Genomic DNA, 24,010 nt, shown 5'->3' with positions numbered 1-24,010 from the left:
TTTAACTTAGAAAAATTAGATTTTGGGAGTGTCCATTAATCTCATGAGCGAGTTTTCAAGGATTTTTGGACCACCCCCCCCTCCACCCCCTTGGTGATACATGGTGATATTCAAAATTAACTCCCCTCCCCCACAAACATCACATGAACTTTTAGTTACGAGTAAAAATAGTAAAATATTTGAGTATTTTGAGTGTAAGTATTTTTTTGAGATTGTTTGATTAAAAAAAAATCAGTTAAAAAATAAATACATGTGATATCTTACTATACCCCTCCCTCAAGACCGTGATATTTCGTGATTTTTTGTCAAACCCCCCTTCCTTCTAAAAACCTCACGTGATTAATGGACGCCCCCTTATATATGATATTTTTTATTTGGATAAAATCTATTGTCTATTGGATGCATAGTCAAAATCTATATTCAAAATTTTTACATGATATTATACCCCTAAATTCCCTTCATTCACACACATATATAAATATATATATTAACAAAGTCTAGTAATCGGGCATAACATCAATAAAAAATATATATTTCTTTCAAAAGTTTATTTTAAATCCATACGTTTCGGCTATAATCCTAGCCTTCATTCAATGGAAATTAAAAATAAAATTAAAAATTGAAACAATTGAATTGGAGTGAAAAGAAAAAATAAATAATAAATATATATATATATATATATATATAAATATTCTATTATAGTTTACTATAGTTTCTATACCTATCCACATATTTTATAATTAATAATTATATCAATTTTTATACTGTTTTTAGATCCACTGATGATGACATTAAATTGAATGTCGAAACGTTTGGAATTAAAGATTATTTTATAAATCTTTGCCTTTTCTTTGTTTGATGTATCGCTCTTAAGAACTCACTCATATATATATATATAAATATATATATATATATATATATATAAATTTAGTTAGAAAAATCATATACATTGTTAAAATCCCTACAAATAATCAGATAATAATACAATATACACATGTCAAATAATGATGACTACACAATATCAATTATTTGCATTTTGTTCTTTTCTTTTGCATATGACATTAATTTATACATGCAAAATTACATTTTTGATTATTGTAATTTACCCTACAAAATTAAATGAAATAAATAATAATATCTAAAAACAACATTTTGTTCAACTTAAATCAGAATAATTCTGATTTTGTTACTAACTATAATATTATTTTTCATTTCACACAAGTGACATGTAAATTACGAATACTCGCGGATGCGATTATTTTCGAATAATTTCACCGTAAATTTCTAATTTAAGAGAGCAATAATATGTTATATTGATTCAGAAAACAGATTTTTTAACAATTTACCTTAAAACAGTAAGATGTTTCTTCTCCATCCCAAATTGTTCTAGGCAATGGAAATTTCCGCCGAACGCGATATTTACCTACAGCGCCCAATGGACGGCCTCGTAATTTTTCTGCTTCAACGTAATGGGCTGAAATTTTAATAATTTAATATAATTTATTCTTTCCATCTATATACACACATATATATACCATATATATATATATATATATATATATATATCGTATATATTAGGGTGGTCCTGAACAAGGGCGCAAGAATTTACTTAATATCATATGTTAATAACAAATATAAGAAACTTTTAATTGGCGTGCGCTTCATCTAAATGTTTATATAAAGAGCTAATACTATTAGATATTCATTTTTTATTAATTTGGAAGCATTTGCGCCCTTGGTAGCAAAGAAATCGAAAAATATCCTTGTTAAGGACCACCCTAATATATAATAGCTTGGTTTATCACAGTGTAATAGTGTAGTGTATTTTTGTATAATTAATTTCTGTAAGTATTTATATATAAGTTCTTTAACTTTATATTATTTTCCTTCTACATCATATAAAATCTTTTAGTTTTTCCACTGAATGACGGTCTCGATGAAGACCGAAACGTATGGATAAATAAAGTATTTAAAAACTACTTTAGTCATTTTTTTTACTTGGTGTTACTGCCCGATTCTAAACAATTCATCAAAATATATATATATATATATATATATATATATATTTTGTATGATTCTGAATTTGATGTTGACATATGTATTAACAAAGTCTAATAATCGGGCATAACATCAATACATAACATCTTCAACCAGTCTACGAATAACACACTATCTATTTGTGATTTTTTCAAATCATACATAGTGTAGTGCATTACCATATCCTAATACCATGGATTATTAAAATTTTCCAATTTAACAATAAGATCAACTAATTGTAAGTACTAATTACTATTTTATTTTTTTCTTTTCACTCCAATTCAATTATTTTAGTTTTTAATTTTATTTTTAGTTTCCACTGAATGAAGGCTAGGATTATAGCCGAAACGTATGGATTTAAAATAAATTTTTAAAAAATTCATGTTTTTTATTGATGTTATGCCCGATTATTAGACTTTGTTATATATATATATATATATATATATATATATATATATATATTTAGTCATTTTTTGCAAAATGTTTGAATTGAAACTTGGTTGTAAAGACATACACACTGATTAAAGTTGTTTTATTTCTAAATTGATTAAGTCTAATATTTACAATATGGAAAAGTTGCCTTATTGTTAGTTAAACAAATGACTAAAGGAAATAATGATACCTTTAAGCCAGAGTGCCTGCAGCTTGGAATGATTGTGAGGTGAAAATGTGTTAGCCTCCAAGAGGTTGTAAAGTTCTTTAAATTGTCCGCGATGAAATGCAACTACAGCTTTTGCCTTAAGTACACTTTCGTGCGAGTGGAGCTTCTCGCAAGCCGGCAAAGACCACAGAAAACGTCCCAGACGCTCGACATTTCCAGCTTGCTGTAATACCTACAAACATGGAAAAAATCAATTACTTAATAGTATAGACCAACGACAATAAAATAAGTGAATCACAAATTAACTGAACAGAAATAGGACAAATTTAATAAGCTAAAAGATAATTAGTATATATTCATTAGATGAGATCTAATATATTATACTCAAGAAAATGCTCAATTAGCTAAAACTACTTTGAAATATGTGTCAAATTTGCATCGATAAACGTAAACCAACATACATAAAATTTTTCTAAAGTTTCATATCTCGACTCGATATTTCAACTTAGAGTTTTTGGTAATAGATTAGATTTAACATAGTTTCAGCAATTTGACTTTTCAACTTGCTTGTCAAAAAATTTAAAAGTTTGCATATTTTAACTAATTTTTCGAAACGTACAAAATTTTAATATCTATTTACACTAGATATATTTACTAACTGAACATATAATGTTAACCCTCCGTTGTTCGGATATTTATTTCCCTTCGAACGATCGGAGTGGTCTGGCTGGACCACACATTTTTTCGTCCTGATTTTTTCATTGATCGACAGCTAATGAAATTTTAGGAAAAGTCCAGAAATTTCAAGTCGATAGGATTACTAGGAGTATTTTTTTTTAAATTAAATGGGCTGGCCAGAAAAAAATCTGGCCAGCCCACTCCGACCGACGGAGGGTTAATGCTAACTAATTAAAAATTATTATTTAAAATAAAAAATAAGAATTATTGCAATACGCTACAGTAAAAGTGTCCATGATTTCATAATATTCCCAAATCCTTTTAAATTTAGTATTTATTACCGCAGCTGCGATATTAATGCCATCTTATATGTAAATTTCAATCTTTTTTATACATTGATATTTATTTATAGACCAGAAATTTGCCAAGGCATAATGCCATACACCACTTGTTTTTTGTCTGATTATAAATTAATATAATCGATAATGACGCTGTGTTTAAAATGACCCAGAACTTGTTGCCGAAAATTTTCAATTTTGAAAACAAAGGTATGTAGATAGATTTGGGTTTGCAGTGTAATTCACTTGCTTTACTCTCTTCATACTTCACTTGCTTTTTAAATCTGATATTGAAGCATAATTCGTTTCAGATATAAAATAAATATTTCTGATTATTTTGATTGTTTACTCTGAGTTTAATAATTTGTGAAAGATGGGAAAAAATGGAATAAGAAATATCACTACTATAAACAAAGCAATCTCAAATAAATCTAAAGTAAACAAATCATTTTTGTAATGTCATTTATTCGATCTAAATAAAAATAATAAATAGAGAAAACCATGAGAAAACTTTGAAATTTTTCGGCAACATCTTCTGGTTCAATTTAAAACCAGTGTCATTGTTGATTTATAATCAGATTTAAAGGTACGGCATTATATGGTAGTACAGCCATAGTTATGGTTGAATTAAGCATTATATAGTTTAAAAAAGGTTATATATATTTTAATATAATAGATAGTAATCTATATAATTTGTGAATAAATATTATTGATGTCAGATTTGAAAGGCAAGAGAGTAAACGCAAATTAAGTTACGCAAGCATCACGCAGAGAAAAAAATGTAATAAATAAAAATAATGAGAAAAACTTATAAAAATAAGTTAGAAAACTATATAATTCCAATGACTTAGCGAATAAATATTAGTAAAGTGAATTGTTACATGACTTAAAATGATAAGAAGGTAAACGTAAGTGAACAACTTTGCAACGCTCCTAGACAATATTAGCCTAGACAATATTAGAATATGATATATGTATTCATAATATAAACATGAATCAATGCTTGTAATTTAATAAAATATGTGTCACTATAGCTCTAGTTCAGTCAAAATGAGTTTTATACAAGGATCAAAAGCACAAAAACATATGGATCTTGAACAAATTGATTCATCCTTTTTCATCTATTGCATCCTTAAATAGTATTTTTCATATTTTGAAATTATATATGTTATTTGGCATACCCCGCCCCCACCGTCCCGGATTAGCTTCACTAAAAATGGCCGTCGCGGTTTTGATCTAAAAAAATATGGTTACCTTAATTATAAATAATACATTTACGTTTTATTTTTTTCCTAGTGTAAAAAATAAATATAAATGTGCAAGTATTTATGTATGTGAGGTTCCACAATGTTACTTGGTTCAAAACAGATTAAAAAGAATTAAAATGATTTATCTAACATTGTAAGATTTGTTTACAACAAAGAAAATTTAGTTACACATAATATAAATGAATTGACTCGACAACGACAAATGCTAACAATAAGAAAAAAATGCAGCCGTTGACATAATGCGCCGACACGCATTAATAAATCTGGAGAAAAATTGTTCTCGAGTAACAACAAAATTTCTAGTACAGTCGTTGTTTCATAAATAAATTATAGATAGAAACCAATAGAAACAAAAAATAAGAAAAATTATACATTATTTTTATTGAATTGAAAGTATGATATAAAATAATAAATTACTTCCACACTTGAATGAAAGTTTTATTTTCACTATTATTTAATCTGTTGAAAATGGTTTGAAAAGCTTGGGTGGGGGTGTTGTATATTTTTTTGAAGTTAAAATGATTTCTTGGTCTTAATGACCTGTAGTCAGTAGAAAAATAACAATTTTCACATTTTGATGATAGATCATTAGAATGTGTGTCCTACAGTGTTTACTTGAAGTACATTATAGAAGGGCTGTCGAAATTTCAATTCATCATTATCAGAATAACGCGTTTTATAAAATTCATTTTCGATTATATGTTGTTTGCTCTATCTAAACGTGATGTCGATTAGTGAATCGTCGATTTGTTTTCAAATACTCATCATATCTGTATATTTAATCGATATATTTTCGCATAGCACCTTGTGTTAATAATAATCAAAATTCTCTGTTTTATAATTGAGATAACTACTTTCGTTAATTAAACAACATACATGATATTCGATAAAGATTTGGATTATTTATATAGGAAGGAATTTTAAAAAACAGATTTGATTAAATTTAAGGTTTTGTTTTGGATAGCAATTAGAACTAGGTATTCTATAAGTTGTTATGAACAATACTAGAGGGCAGCCCATATTAACTTTATAGTTGATTTACATCTGAACCCTATTAGAAAGTCGTCCTTTATAATTGCGATATTTTCTATATTTTCAAGTAAAACTGTCAATACTGCTTGATATTAGCCAATTTTTTAGATTCATCTTCGAAACTCGAGCACAATGACATATCTAAGAATTTATTAATCAAATCTATTCGAATAATCGGCTCTTTAAAATTAAAAGTAACCATAAAAATAAAACATTTATAGAACCAGCATGAACAAAAAACAAACAGTGGACATCTCTGACATTTTCCATTTTAATCTAAAATGTTTCTCGAACATCTTAATGTCAAGCGGTAGTGAAAGAGGACAACCGATGAGTTGCCGTCTATAAAGTCAAATTGGATTATCAAGTCCTGATTGTTCTAAAGTATAGATATTTAGATTTCGGTCCCGCACAAACAGTTTCCCATATTATAAATATTCCGACATTTATTATTCGTTTGTTGATATACCAATATGATCCGATATAAATGTTATAGTATTCTAATACATCCGTTTTCCTGTGTACAAAAATTCTCCATGTGGTATGTACAATATTGATGAAGATTTGTTCGTTTCTTCCTGTTATGTTAGCGTTTTCGCGTCGCGTTATTTCTGCATTGTAATCCATAACTATTATATGAGATTTCTATTCTCATCCAAATTTTCGCATGAAAATTCATGTATTCAATTCCGATACAATTTTTCATTATATATATTACAGCTTTTTATCGTTTTCAGCCATTTTGTCTTAAGGCAAGCTGAATAAACTTACTAATAAGTGTAAAATACTTAAACGACCATTTTAATGAAACTTTGCATATTAATAGAACACATGATTTTGAAAAAACACACGAATATATTATTAGAGTACTATAAGAGCTAATTATAAAAATTCAGTAAAATTAGAAATAATGGACCGCGTTTTTCGTTAAATAGTTTATAACTACAGTGATATATGTAGCGGGGGCTAGTTGAACATAGGGGCAAGTTGGGCAATCAAAATATCTCGAAAACTATTCACCATCCGTTTAGGCATTATATGGAGGAAAGATAGAGGTTTGGGATAAATAGACATCCCGCAATCGCTAGTAGCCGCTGGACAAATGAGTGAGGCTCACGGGCGTTTTGTTTATTTTGAGACCAAAAAGTAAAAAAGTCATTCATCACGAGTTTTTCGTCTGGTTTAGTCAAATGTTATTTATTTTTAACCAGGTAAATCTTATTCTTCCATATAATTATAGCACTTTTAATATGCACAAAGATTATGGGTATAATTCTCATGTTTTTTTTAAAAACTCACTTTTATTTTGAAATCCCGAGTTGGTGTTAGTTGAGCATAGTTACTAAACTTGTTCTGTCACTAAGACAATTACCATTAACTTCCAGAAATTGATTATTATTTTTAAGATTTAAGCTAAGTTTATGAGTAATGATATAAAGAAATAATGATTTTAAACCAAAATACTGAATATAATGGTAAAATAATTTCTAAGTTAATTAATCGTTAATTATTCAAAGCAAATTACTATAAGTTTTGTTTTCTCTGTCAATAAAGACTATAAATATAGAACTGGTTATTAAAAACTTATTTTATTTCATCACTAATCGACATTGAACCTATAATTTTATTATACTTTTTTAGTGCTCAACTTGCCCCACCTATGGGGTACATTGAGCATACTTGACTTTTTGCATTTAAACAGCTGTAGCTTTTAAATTTTACTTATTACCAAAAACTAGTATTAACACTTTTGTTAAGCGATAAACAACAAATCCATTAAGCCGTATAGCAATTTATTGAGACTTTTCATTGAGGAGCTACATCCGTTTAAGTAAAAATTTGCTCAACTAGCCCCGCCCTACCCTACTTATACACATGTACAGCTTGTATATTTTACCTTTCAACAGAATTTTAAAAGTGCCATATATATTAATATATATATATATATATATATATATATATATATATATCTTATATATAAAATTCTTCAGTACGGATGTACGAATTGATACTACTCTTAAACGGTCATTCGGATTGTGATTATTATTTTTAGAGTTAGAGAAATTTTTAAGATGTGATAAAAAATAAAACTATAGTAATATCGTAAAAGTAAATAAAAAAATACAAAAAACAGCATTTCATTGTTTGACATTGAAAACATTTTGACACATGAGAACTGTAATCCGCCAGAAATGTCAATTCACTTAAAATTTTAATTTAGTTTAAGCGAATTTTGTTTCATGTGTCAATTGGATATGAAATATTTAGCAAGTTGATCTTAGGTTAAACAGTGCGCATATGAATTAGATTTTACGGATTAATTCACCTAAAATTTGAACTTAAGTAATAATGTTTATTAAATTATTATTAAGAAAAAAGTAATTTAAAAATTGTAATTGTCAAAAAGTAACTAATATATGATACGCGATTATAAAAATTATGGACTAAATTATTGAAGCAATTATATTGGGTAGAAATATCAAAGGTGATATTGTTCTTTTATAGCAGATACTATATTTATTCTTTCAAGATTTCTTATACGAATCAAAAAACTGCAATTCGCATAGCCTATATACTAAGGCTATAAATGGAAGGACCTTAAATAGATGTTTAAATAGAAGGTAAAAATTGTAACTTGAATTGTAAACGTGGGTACGGGACGTCTGTCAGGTTATTTGGTATATATATATATATATATATATATATACATGCATACTTAACGATATTTACACGAGCTCATAACACTTGTATTAAAGCAAAGTGCCACTTACACCCAGTCATCTTACGTTTAAATCCGTAATTACAAAGCACTAAATTTTTCACTTATATAATATTTTCTCACAGAAGCCACAGTGTTTTTTTTTGCAAGTTCCCTATTTCCAGTTTGTTTAATATTTATTACAAATTATTTGGTTTCTGTAAATATGCACATATCATATATTTTGATATCTCCCATGTGAATATAAACATATATATATATATATATATATATATATATATATATATATATATATATACTGATTATGATATTACAATAACTCACATGGTGTTAAATTTCAGTATCGTTGATTGTGAGTGACATAAAAAGGTAGAGTCAAAATAATTTCTCAAATTCCACCTTTACAACAATCGAATATTGAAGAGAAAAAGAAACGGCTTTCAAATTGTGATAAAAGAGAAAAAACATAGCATTCTATCTAAATATTTGCATTTCTTAAATTTGAAAACTTTTAATCTAATAAATTATGTTATAAATCATAACATAATTTATTATTATTTATTAGATTAAAAGTTTTCAAATTTAAGAAATACAAATATTTAGAATGCTATGTTTTTTTCTCTTTTGCAAGAATTTGGAGTTTGGAAATGACTAATAAAAAGGCTCACGTCGATCATACTTATTGTTAGTAGATTGTCTTGACGAATTTTTCGACTTCATATATTTTATTATATATGATGATCCGATTTCATATGCAATTCGATTATCAACGATGCCAAAAAATATTATCAAGATTGTACACGATATTTGGACATATATGTTATTTTTGATGGAAGTAAATTCTATTAAAAAACACAAGCAAGGAAACACAGAACGAAGTATTATAGAAACTATTTCGTTGAACATTTCTTAACAATTCTCCTATATGTAGAAATTATATTGAATATGTAATTAAACTAATTAAAACATAAATAGTTTAAAAAGAAATAAATTATTAATATTAAATTATAAATTCAACTAATTAAGAATATCATTTTGTTACACAAAGTCTACTGACAATCTTTATGTCAGTGCACGGAACATCAGAATTAATTTTAGAGATATGGTTTCTTCGGCGAAGTCCTCCAAAAATTATATGTCCCTATGCGACTTTTTTTAAATATATATATATATATATATATATTATATATTTCTAAAAATATTTTATAAAAAAATGGTCACTGACACTTAGTGCTCTATTCCAATCATTAATTATTTACAAGTTATGTGTTTTTAGTATATATCAGTGTTAATCAAAGAATTTCAAAACCACTGATGATGATGTAGAATTTTACGTCGAAACGTATGGAAAAATAAAGATGTTTTAAAAATATTTATTATATTTATTTATTTTACTTGATGTGACGCTCTTCAAGAAATTGATCAAACATTTCAATATCAAATTTATTTATATACATATTTCTGTATATATATACAAAATATTCAGAAAAATTCATCGCCAGTATGTCACGGCCTGAACTAATAGAATAGAGTTAATGCCGAAAAAGAGTTTACAAACAACAACACAAACGCTGCGTTGTGCGTTAGTCATAATTGAAATACGTTTCAGAACAACGAACATATGATAGATTTATTTTTAGCTGTTCTCATACACGACAGAGGCATGCAACCTCAAGATTTACTTGTAAATCAATTCATATAATTTTAGTTATTATTAATTACATGTATCGTTAAATTGTGCAATTCGAGCAAGTCCCTAGGACACTGATATAATCTTTTGTTCATTTATTTTTCAATGGCGATCGAAATTGAAGGGCCGATTTAGTGAACATGAACTTTTTTATACATACTCTAATTTAGACAAAAGACAGAGGAGTCGTTTGTTCGAGGAACTGCAGGTAGTGAGACGAAAAAGCAACCCTTATTTCGAACCAAAATATTAAGACGAGACAAGAAAACATCCGGACACATAATATGGTACAGAGGTTGTTAAATACACAGAATCAGATGAGAGATATTACTCGAAACGGATATAAATGCAAGTGAAGGATTATCTCATCGTGAAGACATAAGAATGCGTCGAATAAGTCTTTCTTGTCTATAAAAAAAAACTGCAAAACATGCTCTATAATCTTCATTATTAACTTCCCGAATTCCCGAAGTAGAAGTTTGTTTTCGCGAAAAAATCCGACTTGATAATTCTACGTTTTCTCGACGTTCCAAGTTGATTCTGAATCGTTTGAGAACAAATTTGGAAAAGGTACGTGTTTGTATCTGAGCCGATTTTTGATCTATCATCGACGTTTTATCAAAAACGGCTAACCTAATTGAATGTTAATTTTTTGCATTTTTAATTGAACTTACAGTATCGATAGAGTTCATGATAACAAATGAGAACAAATATCATAAAATATTATACCCTTACGAAAAGTAGTTAAATTATTAATTATATAAAAGTATCCAAAATAAGTTGTGTGACGGAATTAACTTTTTGATAAGAGTAATTGAATTAGAGGTTAAAAAAAGTAATATTTAAGTACCTATGATAACGATTAATTTCAAATACCTGAATAAACACGACAGTGATGTCTCAACATCAAAAATAATATTAGCACAAAATATATATTAGCACATTATAAAAATTACTTATTGGAAATTATGTTTTAATTATACATGGTAATAGCTTAATCTAGCAATATTTTATCGAAAGCTTCAGTACTGTGTTGAATTTTGTGACAAAAACCTCAAATCATTTGTAATCTTAGTACTTTACGTGTGTTTATATTCACATAAATTAGTATTCATATTATCAATGGAAACACGTGAAAGATATTCAAAATACCTACGATATGCAAGTTGATAGGCATGGCATGTCAACGTAATGAAACCCCGAAAACCTAGGATTCCCACAGGCTTTAAAGGTAACATGTGTAATTTTTCTGTTCGGAAAGTTAAAATAACGACATTTCATGGATACAACTGAAAATTTTTAATCCTTTTTAGTAGTAACACACCAAAAGTATAACCTAGTCTTTTATATAATTAATATTTAATAGCACAATATTAGTTAGATTAGAGAGTAATTCGCTAAATTCTTACTTCGCAGACGCACGCGACTTGTTCCTGTGTGAATCCGAAGGAAGGCAGAGAGGATTCGCGGCTGCCGGCGTTATTCATGTTGGGGACAGCAACTTGGTACTGAGGTGATGCGGGCCTGCCGCTGTTGGCACCGCCAAGCTCGAAATACTCCCCGCTGGGATGCAGCATCGCGTTCACTCTGGATATTATTTTTTTCTTTCACGAACGATCGCTTTTTGTTTTTTAACTCGCATGTGAGGACTATTAAATTCAATTCAAATACCATCAACACTGAAATACTATCACTGTTCCACAATTTCACAATTAGCGACGTTGACTCATACCATTGCGATAAAACAGCTATCGAAAATGTCACTGTGCACAATTTTTTAAACACTTGACAATGAAACAAAATTAATTACAAGCACAAATCACAATCACAATCACAATCACTAGTATTATAACAAGCAAATTCGTTTTATCCAATTAACTCGATAAGAGCGTTGAAATAATAATACATTTTAGTCAGTTTGGGTCACACGCGTACGGATATAGACGAGCGAGTGTAAATTGGGATAATTCATGCGCACTCAACTCATATCTTAGACTAAGCAAAGCGCGACGCGGACGTCTGCATCGGCACCGGAAACAACACTGGCCAACGCCAAATGACAGAGCCGTTCAGCGGTTCAGCGATGCAATGGGCGGAGCTTAACGCGAGGCGGTACTTCGGTAATCACCGTGGGCAGGCTATACCTGTGTACTCGCGATCTTTTCGAGTGCAAACAATAAGTGCTAAGTGGTAAGTACGATTAACACGAGATACCAGCCCTTCGCACGATAAATACCTTATGTCATAAATTATTACCCAATTTATAAAGTTATATGTGACACTTTGCCTCTTAGTCATTTTGTATCAACTTTCCGATACGTGCAAATATTCGACTTGACCGGTAAGAATTAAGATTTAGCTATTTAGTTAAATTTCATTAAAAACTAATCAATGCGATATTCAATTAATATTCTAATTCAAAACAAGCTTATAATATCTGTAATTGTACACTGTAATTAATTTGACAGTTTATTCTAATTCGCATTTCAGAAAAGTATTTTTCATTAAAGTGTGGTAGTACCAAATTTCGATATTTTTTTTATAATTTAACCGTTTCGATATGTTCAGACTATAAAATCTATCCTCGTACAAAGTTTCTATATTAGTTATTAAATTTAATAGTTATTAAATTTTTTAAATCAGTTGAAGATTTTTTGAAATTTTCTGTGGATTCTGAAGAAAAGTCTCGACTTGCAAAAAACGCTATAAGTTTTGTCAATGGTTCCAAAATTTTTAAAATTTTTGAAATCGGTTCAGCTGTTTTTGTGGAAACGTCGACGAAGTGTAAGAAATTGGCTCACATACATACATACTTTTACAAATTTTGGGCCAAACGATTGAGAATGGCTTAAAACCTTAAGGAAACATAAAATTAGCAAGTCGGATTTTCTGGCGTTGGGGAAGTTGAAAAAGCCACATAATTGATCATTTTTCTGATATCTTTATGAAACTTTGAATCATTTTGCAAAAACCTCATATCGAATATGTAAAAATTGATTGTTTTATTAACTCCCGAAGGAGAAGTTCACGTTTTCATAAAAAAATCCGATTTGCTAATTTATGTTTTCTCGACGTTTCAAGCCATTCTGAATCGAATAAGACCAAATTTGGAAAAAGTATGCGTGTGTGTGTAAACAGATTTTTTGCCGTAAATCGACGTTTTCTCAAAAACGGCTAGACCGATTTAAAAAAATTTGAAAGTCATTCAATGCATTTCGATGAGGACTATTGTTTGTCAATTTTGTACGAAAAACAAAAGAATTAAATTTTTCGTTCACGTTTTAGCCCGCAATTCTGGGAATCGTGCTGATTAGTTTTGAGGGCTATCGTTTGTCAGTTTTGTGCGACGATCTGCCGAGCCATTTCTTTGTAATTAGAAAAAAGTGTTAAATTTTTCGTCCACATTTAAGCTCATACTACCAAACCGATTTAAAAAAATCAAAAACTGTTCGAAAGATATTAGTCGGGAATGATACTAATTAGTTCTCGGTGAAAATCTACCGAGCCGTTTTCTTGTAATAAAGTGTTGAAAAAAAAAATTAAGCTGGTTTTTATGAAACTTTTTTTGACAATATAATGGTCTTATAGAATTTACTGAAATATTGCGGCCTTACGATAAGTAGTTTAATTTTTAAAATTCATCAAAGTTTGAGAAAATGAGTAGATTTTTTGACGTTTTTTAAAATTAAAATTAGACTGGTATAACAATTAGATTGGTATAACAATTTTAAGAGTCTTAATGAACACCATTAAATTCCTAAGGAAACTGGTTCAATTATAAAAATGGTTGATTTTTGAAAGTTCGGTTTTAATTGTGTGTCATACATCCACTCGGAATTCTTTTAATCACACATAAATTATTATTATTTTTTTATTAAGTCGTTTATTTACACATATCGGGAAGTTCATGTAACTTGCCTCAAGGCAAAATACCAATACCAACTAGTTTAATTTTTATTAACTTCAATTTAAATTTTACGGTAGTTCATGTTGATTGTGACATTGAAAGAATGCCGTACAATTGTTGCTAAAACAAAAGCTTTTAATTATTTTTGAAGAATTTTCCTACCCTTTTAAAACGTACTGGATATTCGTATAGAGTGCCGAAACTATTCTCAGACTCATATTCATAACTCAGCAACTCTCTAAAGTAATTATAAACTTAATGAACTGTGAAAAATATTTATTATAAATTAATGTGAAAACTATACATACTATAAGAATACCATTAAATAGAGAACTATTTAAACCAGCATTAAAATAAAAATGTTAAGAAATAAGTTTTTAACTTCCCATAGGGTAAGTTATTGTAATCGTCCAAAAATCGAAATTGAAAATTTTTACATTTCTCGACGTTTTGAAGGTTTCTGAACATTTTGGCATACCTCAGAAAAAATGGATGTGTGTGTGTATGTATGTATGGATTAAATTTTTCGTCCACATTTTCGGGCGCACGGATCAACCGATTGGAATGGTTCAAAAAACGATTCGATTCCTATTGATAGGGAGATAGAGTTTTCGGCAAAGGCAGGTCTAGCCGTTTCGGAAATACAGAGCAAATAGTGCAAAAAATAGAAATAGAGTTTTTGAGAGATCGGAGCATCCGATTTGAATAATCCAAAAAACATTCAATTCGTAATGACGGGGAGAAGGGGTGATTAGTTTTGGCAGGTCCATCGGTTTCGAAGATACAGAGCTAAATGTACAAAAAATGGCAGTTTTTGAGAGAACTAAGCGTTCCATTTGAATGATTCAAAGAACTTTCTGCTTGTTTTAACTAAATAATTGCTTTTGGAAAAAAAAATTTGTTTCAATATTTTTTTTTCAAAAAATATTTTTTTTTCAAAAAATATTTTTTTTGTATATAGAAAATTATTAACTTCCCGTAGGGTAAGTTATAGTAATCGCAAAAAAATCGAAAATGAAATTTTTTATATATCTTTACGTTTCAGAGGTTTCTGAACATTTTGGCATACCTTAGAAAAAATGGATGTATGTGTGTGTGTGTGTGTGTGTGTGTGTGTATGTATGTATGTATGTATGTATGTGTGTGTATGTATGTGCGGATACAAATTTTCGTCGACGATTTCGGGAACACGGATCAACCGATTTGAATAATTCAAAAAACATTCGATTCGTACTGATAAGGAGACGTGCTGATTAGTTTTTGGCGAAGTTAGGTCTAGCCGTTCCGAAGATACGGGGCAAAAAGTGCCGAAAACGGTAACTCAGTTTTTAAGAGAACGGAGCATCCGATTTGAATAATTCAAAAAACATTTTACTTGTATTGGCAAGATGAAGAGTTGATAAAATTTTCATAAAGGTAGGTCTAGCGGTTTCGGAGATATGGAGGAAAAAGTAAAAAAATGAGCTATTTGGCGGTCAAAAATGATCATTAGACATATGCACATCAAATTATCAGATATTTTATAGACATTTTAACAATAAGTATACATTTTGTTAACATTCCTATGGGTTCCGTACCAATGCTTATGCGTTAGACAGCGACGCGGCGCTTACGCGCTTTATATTTTGTCCCTATGCAGTTAAAGCAGTACGATTGCTTTGAAAAAAAAGTTCAGATCTTCCACAATATGTCAAAATAAAGAAAAAAAATTTTTTTTCAAAAAAAAAAAATAATAAAAAAAAATTTTTTTTTTTTTTTTTTTCAAAAAAAAGTAATTTTTTGTCCAATTTATAGTTTCTCAAAAATCTTATTTTTTCAAAGTAATTTTTTTTTCAAAAATGTTAATCGTTTTTAAAAAAATAATAATTTTTGGTACGGGAAGTTCCAGCAATTTGCCTTAAGGCACGATGCCGTAATTGCCTTAAGACAGAATTCCACTTACAGCTAGTTCTGATTTTAATTGTAATTTTGACTTAAGTTCTAATATACTTTAAACAAATATTTTTTTCAACTTTGCAGTTCAGTTTATATAATTCTTATAAATAAATACTGTAACATTGTCTAATATTTATAATATCTATTTGAAAACATTTAATATTCCTCGAACATTTCGTTACGGTACGGAAAGTTCCAGCAATTTGTCTTAAGGCACGATGCCATACACACCACTAGTTTTAAAATAAATTGAGTGTCATTATGAATAACTGTTTTTCATCTGTTTTCGGTATATCGATACAATTTGAACTGAACAAATTAAATCTTAGTCTAGTAAAAGAACTCTTTCAATCAGTGTCACAGAAATTTCAATAGAATGCTAATGAAAAGATCACACAAAATGTTTTTATACCAATCAGCAAAGATATTACAAATACTTTTTTTTAAATAATTTGATTATTTAAGAAATTGTTTCAATTATCTACTTCGATTTCACAAATAAATTACAGTAATTTATGAAAAGAATTATATATACAGTGGCGTCGGAACCATGTGGGCTTGAGCGTTAACATTAAAAAACCATTTTGTACATATTATATATATATATATATATATATATATATATATATATGTACCATATATATAACAAATGTAATCTGAGTGGATAGATAGATATTAATTTAGAAATATGAACAAACAACACTTTTTTTTGCACTAATTTATTAAATAATAATTTCACAAACGTTTCGAGACTAGGTTTGTCTCACCATCAGTGTGTTATAAATTTAAAATCTAAAATATGGAGTCCTATATAAGCATTATGTGTATGCGCGTGTGTGTATATGTTTTATAAATATGTATTTATGTTCTACGTCAAAACATATTTTTATGATTTTTAAAGACAAATTGTCAAAAAAAAAACAATTACTTGAAATTATTTTGTACGTTTTGATGTGATATGTGCGTTCTATCAGTAGTTCTAAAAAATGTGCAATGATTTAAACATTTTTACAAAGTAACAAACATTTGTTACAAAGATTAAAATAGTAATCATTTGTATTTTGTTATAATTATCCTTGAAAGTTCCATCAGAATTAGAACATGAAGATATAAAAGACCTATTTATCTTATGCTAGTTAATAAAGAAAATACAAGGTTATTTATGATGTGATTAAAAAAATTAATGTAGAAAACAACTACACCATCGAGAACACTGACTCCAAAATTCTATTCATCTACAAAGGATATGCAAAATGTATTATTCACATTTAAATTTGGTATCTTCAACATTTAGAAAATTGACTTGAAAGAATTATATACCTTCACAAATTTATTTATTTGTCATTACATATGAATATATCAATTTGGACCTATTTGGAATATAATAACTTGGATAATAATCATTCGCAATCAAAGAGATTTGGATTAAAAAGAAATGTATGCACACATGTAAACCTATAAAAGACAGCATTAGACAATACTATTACAATGCAAATAGACAGACAACAATAAATTTAAAGTATCCACTATAGTTGACTATGCAAATATCAATAACCACAGGTTAGATTCCGATAATTCAATAGCATTTCACAACACAAAAACTCATTTCAACTTAGTATAGTAGAGTATATATTATTAGCAGCTTACATGAATGACGTAGTAAATTTAAGAAAAACAGCAATATTTAACATAATTCATTTATAAATCTTATTAACTCCCTATAACTTTTTTTGTAAATCTTCTCTTAAGGCGTCCTTTAGTTAACCGTTATGTTAATATTATTTGTTATTTTTGTAGTGATGATGTTAGTCTCATCATCACTATTACTGTGCAAAGTGCAAAATAAGAGAGTGTGAAGTGTAGAGTAAATAAATTCATTAATTTTTTATTAATACATTCACATGACAAAAAACAGTAAAGGTGTATATAGCGATAAACCTTTAGATATAATTGAATCTTCAAACAATTTCACGATATGAATATTTTATGGATATAATTTTATCTATTTTTTGTGCTTAAATAATATTAGATTTAAATAAAATTTACCCCAAAAATTTAGTCATGTGAGCGCATTTACGATACATATTCCAAACCAAGAAAATAACATATTTATGTGCGGAGCAACAAACCTTTGATTTCTGGATTCATGTGAGTCTCTGAAAATGAATGTAAACAAAACCCTATGTCGACACCTTCATCGTGCTCATAGAATGAGTTATTATGTTCATCATGCATCCTATAGATAAATAAAGAAATTTACATACTTACAAGTTGAAAATAATATAGCATTAATTTGATTGCAAACAAAAGATAATATGAATGTAAAATATATACATACATTTATGAGGTAATATTGTCCTAGAAAGCAGAAGTATAGTTTCAATTTGAAATATCATCACATATAAGAGACAGTTTTCAATAATTTCTAAATATCAATTTGGTAATAACTCAAATAATTTAATGTACGAAGCATTGGTGACAGCTCAAATAATTTAATGTATGAAGCGGATTATTCATTTAATTCATGGAGAGTGAAACCTGTAAAGATATTTATTAGAAAGAAATTAATATACATATATGATATTCATGGTCAAGGTATTTATTTTTCATATACTACTTAATAGGTGCTCTGCAAGTACTAATCAAAAAGAATTCAACTAACTATACATAGATAAAAAAAAACGTAGGTCAACTACTGTTAGTTACAATACGAATTAAAAATTGTAATTGATACAAATATATTAAATATAATTTAAGAACCAATGTTACTGCTAACATGTATCGAAGAACAAAATACATCAATAGAAAAATAAATTCCTGGCATGTTAATCAACATTACTGTTTCCTTAACTGATACTAATAATAAGATAATTCACAGTGCAGAAACATATAAACAAACAAATGCTATATTTCCTACAAAATTTCATATTTATATAAATTTTATCAAGAATATATCACATTCAACTGAAACAGTTTGACGTTTGTTGGAGCCGTTGGAGTATTTGACAGTAAAGGCACCGACACCGACTAGAAAGAAATGGTATTATATTTTAAGCAAAATTATTTCACACGTTAATAATAATACTTACAAATTTTTTAACTTACAAGTTTGTAAGTCGTCGCATATTTTTTCAGAAACTTTCAGGAACTTATATCAATCTTTCGTCAGAAATTGATGCGAGTGTTTTTCACATTGTTTAGGTTATGTGATGGAGAAAAGTGCAATCACGAATCAATACAATACATCAATAGATTGCTCTTCAATTAAATTAAATTCAACTACATATCTACATTTCCTAACTACATTTACTAACTTTTAATTTTTGTGGTATATACATGATATATAGTAGTTAATAATATACTTACCAAACTTTGTAAGTCGTCTATCTTTTTTGTCATAAATTTATGCGACCATATTGATAGTTGAATTGAATTTAATTGTTTTGACATTAACAAACAATAATAACAGTCAGTACAAATAAGAACATAGACAAAAGTGCAAAAATCGAATCAACAACAATCCAAGAGCAGAACCAGCAGCAAATCGATACAGCATAATCATAAATAGATGGCGCTTTATGTATTTTGGCGCCATTTTTGAATTTAAACTGGTCAATAAAGTTGAACTCTGCTCAACTGTCTACGTTTCTTCTCACTTTTAATTTTTATAAAGCTCATGATTTTGTAAAAAAAATCATCACAGCTTATATAGGTATTCCATAAATATTCTAAATATTCACTCAAATAGTTGAAACGCTCTGATTCATCATTAATTTTTTAGAGACTCCAAAGTCTTCTAATATCCACTAAAGATGACATAAAATGTAGAAACGTTTGGATATATATATATATATATATATATATATATATATATATATAATTATATATATATATATATATATATATATATATATATATATATTTGTATATATAATATTGCAAAGATCAACATGAAACTGGAAGGCAATACCGGCAATGCCGGTGTAATGTGTAATATATAATTCATAATACATATATACATTTTGCTTTTTCAATAAAAAATAACTGAAATTATTGTGTATTGACGAGTATACACGTCAATACACAAAAGTCGTCACAAAATATGTAACTATATTAAACAAAAAAGTAAATATTAGTGATAGAATTTTTAATTTTACGAAATAAACCCATCATCTTCATCCAATATCTTAGCACAGCAATTTTTTTTTGTGGTTGACGAATATACTCGTCATGACTCGATTCTGGCGAAACAAAACTGTTCGCATAAAGGCAACAAAAATATTTAACTGATTAAAAGAAAGAATTATGTAGTATAATCGAATACTGCGATAATGTAGTAATATGTAGTAATTGCCGTAGCTGTCCGTCTACGGCTACTACGCCACGCCAGGAACGTCGAGTTACGATGGTATGGTAAGGATCATTCGGTTATCCTCGCGATCGGTCCTCGTAAAATCGCCATTTTCTGCGTTCCGTGTCCTGCGTCCTGCGTCCTGCGTCCGCCGATGTCTCATTGTTGGCGCGATTATCGCGCAAGTCCGAACGTCGGTGCCGCGAGTCGCAGGATCAATACGTGTGTGTCAAGTAACGCGCAACCAGAAGTTGTCAGTACAACGAGGTCGCGGCACGATATCGTACGCGCGATACGGCGACGTCCGACAATATTACGCATATTCAACTAATTTATTCATATCATAACCAACCGTTCAGTTCAAACTAAACTAAACTAAAATAAACTAAACCAAAGCGAAAGCTAACGACTAACGGGGAGGATAAGCGGGGGGCCACGAGGCGACCCCAGTTTCATTTTACATGTGTGCACGTATGCGAAATAACAGTTCGTCGACAAGACGTTGTACGTCCGCCCTATAGTGAAACACGAAAAACCTCATATCCGATGGGATAAAATCGACCGAATTCAGCGGACGACTGAAGATCGCCGCATTCAACGTCCTAAAGTTAACAACTTAGCATCAGGTCAGTGTGTAAACATATCAGGTCGCCAAAATTACATGAACTTTGTAGGCTGCAAACGAAATTAGTGCAAGCCAAGTCTTTGTGTTTATCGTTAATCTCTTGTGCAGGATTTATAATCAGTGTTATTTAGTTGTGGTAATGATTTTAACATCGAATCGAGGTGTTACAGTATTGGTGCCAACTTATCGTGATATTGCAGCCTTATGTATTAGGTTTATTTAAGCTTTCGACGAGATTACACGCAACTATTGCGAGCGATGTGTGATAAAGGCCGAAATTATGTCCACAACTTTCCAGTCAGACGATCGCATAATATTTCAATTAATCACAAACAAATTATTCGTTCCAACTAATGCACTAATGCACTACTGAAAATGACATACCTTATACATACACACACATATATTTTTAGATTTAATTTTTTTGACGACGATTGGCTGCAAATTAACATTTCAAGAATGGATATATATATATTATATAATATATATATATATATATATATATATATATATATATATATACATTGAAATGAATAAAACAGCCAATGCGTCGAATGTAGAAAGTTTATTTTAATTTTTTTTATAATAATATTTCAAAACTAGCTGTTATTACCATGCTACTTTAATATTCAAAACAGTGACTACTCTTACAGTAGTAGGAGTAAAAAGCGAATTTTTTTTAATAAAAGTTTCAATAAATTATTAACAATTATAGTAATATATTCAATTAGCATGTACAATATTATTCAAGTATTTAAATTTTTATTAAAGTTAAAAAGTGTCGTCATTTACAATTCATATTTTTCCTATTCTCCGATTCAAAATTATTTTAACATTATCTTTTAAGTTTTTTAACACCACAATTAATTTCATAATTTATTCTCATTCTGATACTACACTTATTTATTGTTATTCAGAATTGAGCTATAAAAATTTTACGCAACAAATATTCAAAGGATTTAATTACCGTCAAAAGAATCTCAATACATTTACCTATTTTGAATACTGAACATTCTATTGCACTGCGCGACACTAATTTTTTTTCCTGAGATATTATGAAGGTTTCGTGTAATTCGATGACGCTGATTCCGAAAACAGTAACAAAATATGCTAGCAGCTCTAGTTTTTGAGATATGCCAATATGCTTGTATTACCTCAAATTACAATGAAAAAATACAACATATTTCCTTTTATGCCTTCAAAGTTTTTTATATGATTTTCGAGCATGGTCAAGGCCTGACTGATCCATGATTCTTCGCAAGCTCCAACAATTGTCAGCCCTCATGTGGAAGTCCCAACTTCCCTGATATCGCTCCTCCAAAGTCGTGATGTCTTGGTGGATACTTTCGCCGTTCTCTTCGCTAACATCTTCCAGGATTTTCCAAACACCGTTTTGAACAAAAGTGCGGGTAATGAGTTTAAATCAATTACGTCAAGTATATCAGTTTTTAATTGTTCCAGTCTTCTTTTTTACGTTGGTATCTACATCCATTACATGGTAGCATCAATATAGTTTGTGTAGCAGATCGTAAGTAGACCTCAATTGTTGTGGTTTATGACTATTTATTTCCATTGGTGTTTAACGTACAGAAGAAACAAATGTCGTGGTGATTGTCGAGGTTTTTTCTAAATCACGGGCGTATTGAAATTAAAGCATTTCATTTTCCTTCTGGATAGTAATGTAAACATACTGCACAACTTTTTTACATGGTATGAAGAACCTATTTTTTGTCTTTATTGCGCAATTCAGTTTTAAAGTGGTAAAAATACGATGTCTAGTGTCTACGCAGTTCGACATAGATTTCCGGTATATGTCAAAAACATATTCACCACAGAGGTATCAAAAACTATCTAGATTACGTACACAACATCTTAGGACGAAGCCATACCAAAAACAACAAACAATACTCTTAGTTATTCATTAAACTGCGATGATCATAGCCATATTTGAAATCAGCATGCAATTCTAAATAGATGTACAAAAAAAAGTTCGAGCAATAAAATAAAAGTACCATTTTTGTCGCGCAGTGTTATCACTCAACAATTTTTCAAGTCATTGTTAATTGCATTACATAATTTTAGTGTTAGGCTAAATATCTGTAACTAATTTAATTAAGGTAATTAGTATTATCCTGTAAAAGGAATACACTATATATATATATATATATATATATATATATATATATATATATATATATAATAATTACATGCCTCGGTACTCGCAAAGTACAGAAGTCGTGGCAGAAATTACATAATTCTACTTACATTTTTGTTCAATAAAACTATCATTCTTCTGTTTACATCATACGAAAAATTATAAAAAATGCATAGTGTTGACAAGTTAGTTGTATAAATGTTAGTGCCAATCTCTAGTGCTGTGTACACTTCTCTATATGTAACCAACCAACGTCATATCCACTGATGATGACATTAAATTGAATGTCGAAACGTTTGGAAATAAAGATTATTTTATAAATCTTTGGCTTTTCTTTGTTTGATGTATCGCCCTCAAGAACTCACTCATATATATATATATATATATATATATATATATATATATATCGCAAAAATACATCAATAACCAAAATGTGACCTACTGTTAGACAGATATAGAAATCAGTCTATATTCTATGTCTATACGGTCGGTTCCAACCTATTTAAACAGTTGACAATGGCAGTGTCATTATGATTATCGATCCGCTAAAATGGTCGCATAACCAAGCGTAGCCCCGATATGTACGATATACGGTTTGGTATACGATAGCGGGTACATGGTTAAATTACAACTGTACAACTGTACAACTGTACCACTGTACTTGTACAACTGTA

At 29.0% G+C, this 24,010-nt stretch overlaps 1 protein-coding gene and 1 long non-coding RNA gene across 2 annotated transcripts in view; both read right to left on the bottom strand.

The window, feature by feature from the left end:
• Positions 1-12,239, bottom strand: part of LOC113376940 (homeobox protein SIX1-like) — a 29,498-nt gene extending 17,259 nt beyond the window's left edge. The window contains exons 1-3 of the mRNA XM_026617061.1: positions 11,773-12,239; positions 2,660-2,870; positions 1,347-1,474 (exon numbers count right to left, since the gene is read on the bottom strand). Of these exons, the coding sequence (XP_026472846.1) occupies positions 1,347-1,474; positions 2,660-2,870; positions 11,773-11,940 (507 nt within the window). The 5' untranslated portion in view covers positions 11,941-12,239. The remainder of the gene's footprint in view (positions 1-1,346; positions 1,475-2,659; positions 2,871-11,772) is intronic.
• Positions 12,240-19,125: 6,886 nt separating this feature from the next.
• On the bottom strand, positions 19,126-19,663 carry LOC113378779. The gene is made up of 3 exons (XR_003367220.1): positions 19,572-19,663; positions 19,295-19,505; positions 19,126-19,232 (listed from the first exon to the last, which is right to left on the bottom strand). It is a non-coding gene; the product is annotated as an uncharacterized LOC113378779 (long non-coding RNA).
• Positions 19,664-24,010: the final 4,347 nt, after the last annotated feature.

The sequence above is a fragment of the Ctenocephalides felis genome, unplaced genomic scaffold (assembly GCF_003426905.1).
Source record: "Ctenocephalides felis isolate EL2017-DRISC unplaced genomic scaffold, ASM342690v1 CF-g0.4_SCAFFOLD_01886, whole genome shotgun sequence".
NCBI classification, from domain to species: Eukaryota; Metazoa; Arthropoda; class Insecta; order Siphonaptera; family Pulicidae; genus Ctenocephalides; species Ctenocephalides felis.
The sequence above is the reverse complement of the archived record's forward strand: the minus strand, read 5'-3'. Positions and strand labels throughout refer to the sequence as shown.